General features: G+C 41.8%; 1 protein-coding gene across 2 annotated transcripts; it reads left to right on the top strand.

The window, feature by feature from the left end:
- Nucleotides 1-1,360: 1,360 nt before the first annotated feature.
- Nucleotides 1,361-6,902, top strand: LOC120311106 (52 kDa repressor of the inhibitor of the protein kinase-like). Of its 2 annotated transcripts, XM_039350269.1 has the most exons (3): nt 1,434-1,568; nt 2,936-3,071; nt 3,888-6,902. In XM_039350269.1, the coding sequence occupies exon 3, from the start codon at nt 3,890-3,892 to the stop codon at nt 6,182-6,184; it is 2,295 nt and encodes a 764-aa protein (XP_039206203.1). In that variant the 5' UTR covers nt 1,434-1,568; nt 2,936-3,071; nt 3,888-3,889; the 3' UTR covers nt 6,185-6,902. The 2 variants fall into 2 exon arrangements, with proteins under 2 accessions (XP_039206202.1, XP_039206203.1); XM_039350268.1 differs by lacking the exon at nt 2,936-3,071 and having other exon boundaries at nt 1,361-1,568.
- The last annotated feature ends 3,715 nt before the right edge of the window (nt 6,903-10,617 follow it).

The raw sequence follows: 10,617 nt of genomic DNA on the forward strand, positions 1-10,617 counted from the left end.
TTTTATTGGAAATCAATAATAAAATAATCAAATGTAAAGAGCAATTTTAATAGGAAAGATCAGGCTGTAGTAACACAATGCAATATTAACAAAAAGTTTTTTTTCAAATATGAATAGCTAAGCTTAGCTACTCAAAGTCATGGTGTGTATTAACTTAAATATACTTGAAATCACAATCTCCTGTGCAAGTAGGTAAGTATTCACAGGAGGATTTTACATAAAGATCATCTGTGAGAGGAGTGGGTAAGTTCATATATAATCCAATATCATTTGGATGAGCAACAGGCTCCCAGTTATGTACAGGTAGTCCTTGACTTACAACCACAATTGAGCTCAAAATTTCTGTTGCTAAGCAAGAGTTGTTACATGAATTTTCCCCCGGTTTGCGACCTTCCTTGCCATAATTGTTAGATGAATCTCACAGCTGTTAAGTTAGTAGCATGGTTGTTAAGTGAATCTGGCTTTCCTATTGACTTTGCTTGTCAGAAAGTCACAAAAGGTGATCATATGGTCCTGGGACACTGAAACCATCATCAAATACAAGCCAATTGCCAAGCGGCTGAATTTTGATCATGTGACTTTGAGGATGCTGCAACAATCATAAGTGTGAAAAGTGGTCATAAGTCACTTTTTTCAGTGCCATGGCGCTGAGCTTGTCAGCTAGACTAATGGGTCAGGTTTAAAACCTGAGTGCCATGCAATGGGGTGAGCTCCTAATTCTTGCCTCAGCTCCTGCCCACCTGGCAGTTCAAAAGCATGCAAATGCAACTAGATAAATGGATACCACATTACCCATTACCAGTCTTAAATCTTATCAAACAAGCCAATGCTACAAATCTGACAGTCTGGGGAGAAATCAGCTCTAAGAATACCTGGCACCCTAGGCAGGCCAAAGAGAAGCAGCTTTTTAGTCGGTGGGAGTTTAGCAAATAATCCCGGGTACCAAGAGAAGGACCAGAAGGTGGCTGGGAAGGGATTCACACGAGTCTAGGATGCAGCTAGAGACGGAGCGGGCAACGCAGAAAGCCGGACATCAATGAAAGCTTCTGCAGCGAGCAAGATAAATTGACAGGAGTTTGCCGCGAAGCCCAGAGCAAGATGTGCACAGGTTGCAAAAAAGATACCCTTGGGCCGCCTTTCATCTTGGGACGGAGGAATACATTAGATTAGCATCATCCTGGTTTGAGGAATGGCGGGGGGGAATCACCTTTCCTTGGTAGCACCTGCTTCTGGAAGGTGGCGGCGAAGCGGCTGCTCCAACAGCTGGAGCGGGAGGGCCCTTTAAACAGCGGCCGGCCGCAGCAATTCGCCAGCTTTGCCTTCGCAGCGCCGCGTCCGCAGAGTAGGCGGCTCCTACAAGCCCCGCCCCTTTGGAATGCGCCGGCGACAAGACACACATTCAGAGGGGCGGAGCTTGCATGACGACGATGTATCCGCCATTTTGCTTTTTTTGACCCCACCCGCGGACGTTCCGCGTTGCCGCTCCTTTGTCCACCTCGGGACCCCTCCCCCCGCGGGCCCTCCCAGCTGCCGCGCTCATACGTGCACGTGGATATCGGGGGCGGCGGGTGAGTCGGGGCGAGGGGGGGGAGACGGGCTGTTTCTTGAATGGGATCCCACAGACCCTGCGGGCCTCACTGGGGCTGCCTTTGTTCTCTCTGCTGGGCTTCCCGAACGGGACTCACCCCCTTTGCCCACCCAGGGGCCGTCGCGCCCTTTCCTCCATGAGGACTAGGAACCCATTTTGCTTTCCTCCTTGGGAGGGCGTTCTCCGCCTCTGCCACCCCTAGCGGGGCTGACGTCACCTGGCATCGGGCTTCCCTTCTTGGGACGTCCGAAATACCTGGGGGAAGCCGGCCTTGCAGGAGGGATGCTCTGAACAGATGGGTCTTTTTCCGACGGCCCGAGGGAGATTTCGCGGAGAAGGCTGCAGAAGCAGGAGAACCCCTGACCGAGCATCCTCAGGCGGGCTCGGGGCACGTGGGAAGCCGCCGCCGCCTCACCTGTTAACTTCCAGTCTAGAGTGGCCAGAGATTCTACTTTTTTGGAATTTTTCCAAATACATTGAAAAATTAAATGAAAAGAAGATGGGAAATAAGAAAAAGGGGGGAGGGAAGGAAAGCACAGTAGTTCTCAACCTGTTTGACTCATGGGACAGTATGGAATATAGCAGCAGTTGTGTACAGGGCACATCAAAAAATGATTATATTTTTTAATGTGTAAGACAGATTCAAAGGAAAGTTGCACATTTTTAAATACCCAAACTGTATTGGATATATACAAAATAATTGAAAAAGTATCTGACAAAAATCTCAACATATGGTAGAAACAAGCCCATGGCACATCCTTGTGCTGCACAGCATGCTGGCTGAGCTTAGAGTTCCTCATTTTCTATGACTTTATTATTGTATTTATTAATTAGCTTTTTATCCTGCCTTTATTACTTTATAAGTAACTCAAGGCAGCAAAGATGCCTAAATACTCCTTCCTTCTCCTGTTTTCCCCACAACAACAGGGTTGTTGGGCTGAGTGGCCCAGGGTCATCCAGCCGGCTTTCATACCTAGGCAGGACTAGAATTTGCAGTCTCCCAACCACTATAATCATTTGTAGTATATGATTATAGCAATTTGCAGTTTTATTCTGTGTCTCTCTCTTACATTTATATGCAAGTATAACAACCACTGCTGCTGTTATTACTCCTTAAAGAAATAGCCTCTGTGTCTTCATCAAAGCTGTGGTGCTTTGGAGCTGACTTGGAGGTGGAAGGAGAGAAGTCTATGGAATAACATGCATGGAGATGAGACTGGAGTCCTAGTGAATCTGCTAGCATCTGAGGTTCTCCTAAACTCTAACCAGACTTTCAGTGGGCTTGCTTGGGCCCTGAAAATTCATTAAACATATTCTGGATCTCAGTTTGGTGACCCCTTTTTTTAGGATTCAAGCTGACAACTCAACTCGGAGCCCACTCCAGCCATTGTTCTCAGAAGAGACTTTGATCAGCCCCAGCCCAATTCATGATTTTAAAAATAGAAAGAATTGAGTGATGTTATCCATGCCTGTAGAATTCCAGGTACATATATTCCCTTACATAGATAAATGCAAACTTACAAAATAAATGTCTAATAAAGTTAAGTTGTTAATTAATTATGCTACGTTATGTGCTATTGATCAGACTTCCAGGAGTGGGAGATGATTTTCCTAATCACAGTTTTCAGTGTTCTAAACTAGAAAGTGGGATTGTGGAATTTATTTTATTTTGATCAGCTTTTGTTTCCCTGTGAAGTGTAATGTGCATAGAGTTTTGAGAGTTTGAGGTCCCCTTTTAATGCACCAGAGTTGGGAGAGACTCAGAAAAATTCTGGGAAAGAAGGTGTGAGACTGCCAACTTTTCACCCTCTGGATTCAGCTTTCTCACTAAACCATTTTCCATTCTGTGCCGGCAAAATGTCTTATTTTACTTCTTATTTTATTTTCCAGAATCCATTCTATTCTTTTCCTTAATTAAAGCAGTTAATTTGCACATTTCTGCTAGCTCCATCACTTTTTCCAGCCATTCTTCCATTGTGAGATGTTTGTTTCATTTTCATGCTTGTTCATTAGGAGGAAGATGTGGAAAATTACTTCTGAATAAAACTAATTTGGGAGTTGGGTGGCATAAATATGAAGTGTGAAAAATAAGCTTATTTTGAAGTACTGAAGTGAAAACTACTAAAAAAATAATTACTAATCTGTATCCTACTATATGAGAATAAAATTACAGAAATGAGTAAGGAACATCAGATTTTTTTTTCACTATGAAAATAACATTTCACTATTTTTATATTCATTCTTTTTGAAATCTGTTTCTGTTCCATTCACCGTCCCATCATTCTTCTTTTCTCCGTAGGAATGGAGATCGGAACTCTTTTCAGAAAGCACAAAGTGCTTGAAGAAGAAACATTGCAGAAGAAAAGAAAAAATGAGGAAGAAAATAGCAGCTCCTGTTCAGGCTCATCAGCGGAATATGAATGCATCATGGATGGTTTGGAATTTGCTGTTCATCCTTACGATATTGGGTTGTACGTGAACTCACCCACGCCTCTCACAGATGATCTGAAGTATAATCTTCTTGTGAATACCTTCACACCAGCGCATGACTATAATTTCAAGGGGGATTCAACAGGAATACGCAGTTTCCGTCATATATGGTTAATTAGATACTCACCCTGGCTTTGCTACTCATCCTATTTGAAAGGACCATTTTGTAAATACTGCATCGTGTTCCCACAGCCTGATCTTTGTGGGAGACAGGGGGGCTTCATCATGGTGCCATTTGTGAGGTACAATGATTTTCACGTCTGTGCAAAAAAACACATGTCCAGTGCATGGCACAAGAGTGCCGAAATCGATGCAACTAACTTCTTAACCAGCAGGAATGTCTTTGAGACAAACTTTGCTTGTCAGCTTGACAGCAGCATAAACCGGATAGTCAATGAAAATCGTAAAAAGCTGTACTCGATCTTGTCAACCATCGTATTTTGTGGCACCCACGACATTCCTTTACACGGGGAAACAAAAACGGGGAACATGCAAAGTCTCTTGGCGTTTCGCGTTGAAGCGGGAGATGTGACCCTACGAGAACATCTAGAAAATGAGGCTGGCAATGCTCGGGACGTGTCCTCCCAAATAGAAAATGAACTGATTAAGCTGTGTGTGGATGCCATTAGAGAAGAAATAGTTTCTGCTGCCAATGGCTCCGCTGGTTTTTCGGTTCTTGTGGGCGAAAGCGCCGAGATCTCTGGGGAGGACCATTTGTCACTTGGCGTACGTTTTGTGGACGTGAGTGGTGCTAAGCCTCAAGTTCGAGAGGAATTCCTTGGTTTTGCAGCGCTGAAGGGAGCTACCTGCACTGCCGAAATCATCATTGAGGAGTGCACCAAGTATGGTTTAAATCTAGAAAAATTATGTGGCCAAGGGTATGACGGATGTTCTAAATTGGCCGGGAAAGAGGGTGGTGTGCAAGCTAAAATAAAGAGTAGGTTCCCCAAAGCTACTTTTGTTCACTGCGCAGCGCACACACTCAATCTGGTTGTGAATGACTTAAATGCTGTACCTGAGATAAGGAATGCAATTGGCTCAATCAAAGCTATCCTTCGTTTTTTCCATGGGAATTCGAGCAGAAGAAACCTTATTCCAGCTGTTCCGTTGCTAGGTGAAGCACTTTGGACTGCAAAATACAAGCATGTCAGATTTTTTTCCGAGAATTTTGTACAGATCTTTGATGGGTTAAGAAACCTGGCCACTACAGCTTCAGGTCAAACCTGCCAGGATGCCTACCAGTTGTACTGTGCTTCGGGAACACCTAATTTCCTCTTTTGCCTTGTTATCATGTCGAACTATTGCAGCAAATTAGAGCCAGTGACCCAAGCTCTGCAGACTGTTCAGCTTGATATGATGAACGTGTACGAACACATCCAGGAGCTCTTAAGTGTCTTTCGTGGCCACAGAGAAAAAGCAGAGGAGCACTTCAAGGGAATTCTTTTGGAAGTGCAAGAACTAGCAGACAAATTGGGCGTTGACTTGCATGTGCCCAAACAGAGCAATTTGCCAAAGGACTCAAATGCCAGTGTGCCAACCAAGGAAGAATATTTCCGCCAGTCGCTCTATATACCCTACTTGAACTCGGTAATCTCATGGCTGGAAAGCCGGTTTGCTCCAGAAAGCAAGGCGGTTTTTGGAATCTTTTCGCTTCACCCCAAAGAAATGGCCAAAATTGGCCTTGAGACCTTGAAAACAGAGATGGACAAAATTAGTGAATTATATGAAATTGAAAATTTGGAAACTGAAACGGTCACCTGGTTTGAAAAGTGGTTGGGGAAAAAGGAGGAAGAAAGGGTTGAAAATGGGGAGAGCGGACTTCTGGATTTGCTGCAATACGTCGATCAATATCCTTCGATTCAACAAGCCATTTTGATTGCTCTCGCGTTACCACTAACCACCTGCACAATGGAAAAATCATTCAGTACAATGAAGAGGATAGAAACGTGGTCGAAGTCAGCAGTGGTAGATAAACGTACGTTTGGACTTTGCATGATGAGTGCTCATCGGGTAAAAATCAATGACAATAAGGACGTATTACTCCAAAAAGTGATTGACAGATTTGGAGAAGATAACAGACGTTTACAATTTCTCTTTGAAAAATAATTGGTTTGACTTATTTTTTTTTAATTATTTTTATAAAGAACTTGTAACACAGTGCAAAAAAAAAAGAATGAGTAAGGGGGAATAAAAAGCATAAAAAGACTAAAATGGTAGGATTACAGATGGAAATTCAATAAATCCAGAGTATATTAAAGATTAATTATGTTCCGGTATATAATTAGAGACTTATGATATAAAATATATCCATTTTCTAAACATTTAATGTTTGTATTGAGGTGTAAACTGAAAATGCTTAATACAGTGTACATCATTAGGAAAAACTATAAACATTGTCAAAGGTTTTCCATCAAATATTAGCATATAAAGTGTCTATATAAGAAAACCTGAAGTTTCCATAATGTCTATTCATAAATTTTCTAATTTGGGAATGGAAGTGTTTTAGTGTTAATTCTAATTATGCTGGATCAATGCTGGTCTATAAACATAACACATTTTATTGGATTGTACTTTTATGTTCTTTTTAAAGTTCTATTGAAATAATATGGTGAAATTATATCCATGTTTACTGAGAAATAAGATCTATTGAATTCAATCTATTGAATTATTTCCAAGTGATTACAGTAGCTAGCTAAAGGACTGGACTCTGTCATGACTTAGTTTGAATTTTTCCAGTAAGTCTGCTCTAAGGAGAATGAACTTTGGATGCATTTTTATCAGCTGATATAATGTCTGTTTTGCCCTCCCAGAAAAAAAAAAAAAACATATTTTAACTAAAATAACTGTTAAGAGTAGTGGTCAGTACTGCTGTACCATTTGAAATTGTGTTGTGTCTATGTCCTTAAGGATTGTCGTTGACATTGTTCAAGATTCTTTTTGAGTACTGGGATTCTGCCTTTTATTTTATCCAACCTCGTTTTACCAAATTAATGAAATAGCCAGAGGGCTTCAGCTGGGATTGCAAGGAAATTAGAGGTCTTACTTGTGTTTTGACACGCACGCACAATGCAGGGTCATCTTCAGAAATTGTTTTCACTTTGCGTGGTGTAGCCTGCAGCAAGGTCAAGGTCAAGCAAGTACAGTGGCTGCCCTACTAGGTGGATTGCAGTATGACTGCCTTTGTAGATAAATGTGCAGGTGCCTGCAGAAAGCCACCCTTGCTTTTTAAACAGAAGGGAAGCTTTGTGAAAAAGTGGAAGTGATTCAGACAAAAAGAGAATCTCCCCATATTATGAATATCCTAAGGACATCGTATGTAGATTGCAAAAATCCAGGCCACCCACAGATGGCAAGAAAGCTGTGGAGAACTCTGGTTGATCATTGAGGTGGTCGTTCATTTTGCAACCGATCTGGTAGCCTTAAATACAGGCAACAGCTTCTGACTGCGTGGGGTCCTCCCTTTGCTTTTTTTACAGTAACCCAAATACTGTTCATTTTACTTGGACATTACTGTTGTGGGTTATGTGACCCCCCCCACCATTGAGAACGCCGTAAGACAAGATATACAAACATAGCTTTATGTGGCTCAAGCCAACTTCAAAGAAAATGAATCATCTCCTGATTTTAGAGAAAGAATATGACAAACCATGAACTAACTCAGCCCATATGGTTACTTTAAGACTTTGGTGTGTCATGGTAAACAGGAAAATGGGATTCCTTGGCTAAAATACAATTGCCCGTGAGTAACATGTGACATGAGATCAGTTATCTTCCTAACACCTTGCCAATGATTCATAACAGCACAGAAGTAAAAAGACGATGCTACCAGATCAGACCTGAGGTCTATCCCATTTTTCATCCTGTTTCTTATCTGAGGTGACACTTTCATATCTGTACTGCAACAAATCATCTGCGATAGGACAACTCAAGAGAATAGGGGCTCCAAACTAAGCAACCTTTTTTTTAAAAAAATCAGGCAAGAATTGTCACAGCATTTTTTTCCCCCTTTCCTCTGTCAAGTTATTGAACAGCTTCACTATTCCAGGTGATTCGGCAAAGTTCAGGTGAGTTTGTGTGTGTGTGATTCTTGTTACAGGATTGGCAAGACTTCCCCATCCTTCTAAAAGAGACTGGTTCGTGTAAGGCTGAAATAGAAGATTAGGAAAAAAAAACTCTTATCATTTTCATTGTAAAAAGTACTGCCCAGTGCAGCTGATCTATCAGAATCATGTTTTCTGTTGGTTGATTGGGAAAGGAAAGAATGAGCTGCCCTGCAACTAAAAGAAATCGGGAATGACAGTAAAACACATAATTTATTTTAGAAATGGGCAACCTGTAGGCTGCCTATAACCCTTTCCAGTTTAAGTCTGTGTGACAAAACTTTGGCTGTAACTTGGGTGGGTTTTGCCTGTAATTTTTTTCTCTGCTGCCCCCCCCCCCCCAATAAGAGAATTCCAATTGTAGTTTTAACTTTACATTCACACAGATACACCCAAACACAGAGACACTTCACCTCTAAGAAACCTGATAAATAAGGGAACTCGTGGCTGGCTCCATGGAAATTCCTATAAAAGCAGATTCTGTTTGAATAGGTTATTTCAGGGTGTCATACCTGGCCCATGGGCCAGTTGCATCATGCAGAGGCCACACCCACCCCAGCTCCAGCAATGCAAAGAAAGTTGTGACACGTTACATGACGTAGCAAGTTTGACGCCCACGAGTTATTTGAAAATCTAAATCAGCTTTCAATAATTAGCAATGATCTAGAATTCTTAAGCAATTAACAATCTACAGCACGGGTGTCAAATTTGCAACATCACGTGACGTGTCGCGACATAATCACAACTTTTTTGCCATTGCCGGCAATGGATGGACGCGGTTTTGCTATAATGCATCTGGCCCATGGCCAGCAGTTTGACACCTCTGATCTTTGAAAAGAAAGACCAATTTCCTCTCTTCAATAAAACTCAGAAAATGTTGAAGGTGGAGCATTTGTATATAGTACAGGGTTTTATGGATTTATTTTGATTATTTCCTTTTTTATCTGTTTTTCTTGATCTCTTGGAGTTGGTCTTGACTCCTGGCAACTACTTAAATCCCTGTAGTTTTCTTCCATGGATATTTTAACGTTGATACAGCTCATTGTTAGCTGTTAACCTTGATGGCAGTGTGGCTGCCTCTAAAGGCCGCCTATTGGGAGACTAAAACAGGCCTTACAATCTTACGTTCCTCCTTAATCCTAAAAATGGTAGTATTCTAACAGCCAAAATGATTAAATTACATATCCCCAGGCAATCCTGAGCTCATTCATTGAGTTGCTATGGTTGATTTCACTTCCTTTTAATATCTGTATTTCTCAATCTTGGCAATTTTAATATATGTGGACTTCCAACTCCCAGAATTCCCCAGCATGGCTGGCTAAGGAATTCTGGGAATTGAATTCACACATCTTAAAGTGGCCAAAGATGAGAAACATGGATAAATGCAAAGAGAAGGAGTGAGAAGTTGCAGAGCGAGCAGCTGTACAGTACAATTCAATAAGAATCTCCTGATTCGCTTTATGACTCAGGCAGTGGTGGGATTCAGCCAGTTCACACCACTTTGGCAGAACTGATAGCTAATTTTTTGTTGCCCAGGCCCAGAATGGACTTCTGGAAGCGGCATCCACACAGAGAACCAGTTGTTCACATATTTGAATCCCACCACTGGACTGAGGGCTACTTTTGGATTCTTGAAGAACTTAGCAAATCTGGAGAAATCAAATTCTAATTTCATAATTTGGATATTATTACTATTACTTCTGATTCTGGTTTTGAAAAACAGAATAAAAAGACAAAAAAATCTTCCTATGCTGGGATGGGGGAAAGAGGAGGAAATTAGTGATTTAGCCTAATGATTGGTGATAAGCAAACATTTGTCGGGGATTATCCCAAACAAAAGGTCTTGCTGTGAAGTCAACAGCAGGAAGACTTGGCTAATTAAACAATAGATTTTCCTGAGGGTGCTTGCTCTCTCTCTCTCTCTCTCTCTCTCTCTCTCTCTCTCTCTCACACACACACACACACACACACACACACACACACACACAGAAAAACAGACAAGACAGACACCATTCAACATTGCAGAATTACTAGGTATATGGATACAGATGACATTGGATACAAATCAGCAGAGGTGTCCTTGATGTCCCATTCCATAGTTCTACTGTATGGTTTACATCTTCAGGTGATATCTGTACTTTTAAGAATGGGGTAGCTTCTCAAAAAGGGGGTAGGATCAAGATGCCTGTAGAAGCTCAGATGTAAGGCTTCAGATGTAAGGCTTAAGAGTGCCTTGCCGGAGCTTCAGCCATGGAGAGAATGCTTTTGCCAAGCCGGAATGGGGCCTTTCCTTTAAGCTTCACGCCAGCTTTATAAGGCATGTGTGAAAGCTTCCTTTCCTTGTTGGGACATAGGCATCCAAATGGCTAAAGCCCTCCCACCTCTCTATGCTTTCCACTCAGAGGTATCCATGTCTGTTTGTACTTGGGGTAAAAATGG

The sequence above is a fragment of the Crotalus tigris genome, unplaced genomic scaffold (assembly GCF_016545835.1).
Source record: "Crotalus tigris isolate CLP2741 ecotype Arizona unplaced genomic scaffold, ASM1654583v1 scf7180000018317.730465, whole genome shotgun sequence".
Classification (NCBI taxonomy): Eukaryota; Metazoa; Chordata; class Lepidosauria; order Squamata; family Viperidae; genus Crotalus; species Crotalus tigris.

Excerpts from the sequence above, each read along its gene's own strand:
- LOC120311106 (XM_039350268.1), top strand. The coding sequence starts at position 1,376 with ATGCGCCGGCGACAAGACACACATTCAGAGGGGCGGAGCTTGCATGAC. Across the intron at positions 1,569-3,887 it reads GTGGATATCGGGGGCGGCGG|GAATGGAGATCGGAACTCTT; the intron begins GTGAGTCGGGGC and ends TTTTCTCCGTAG.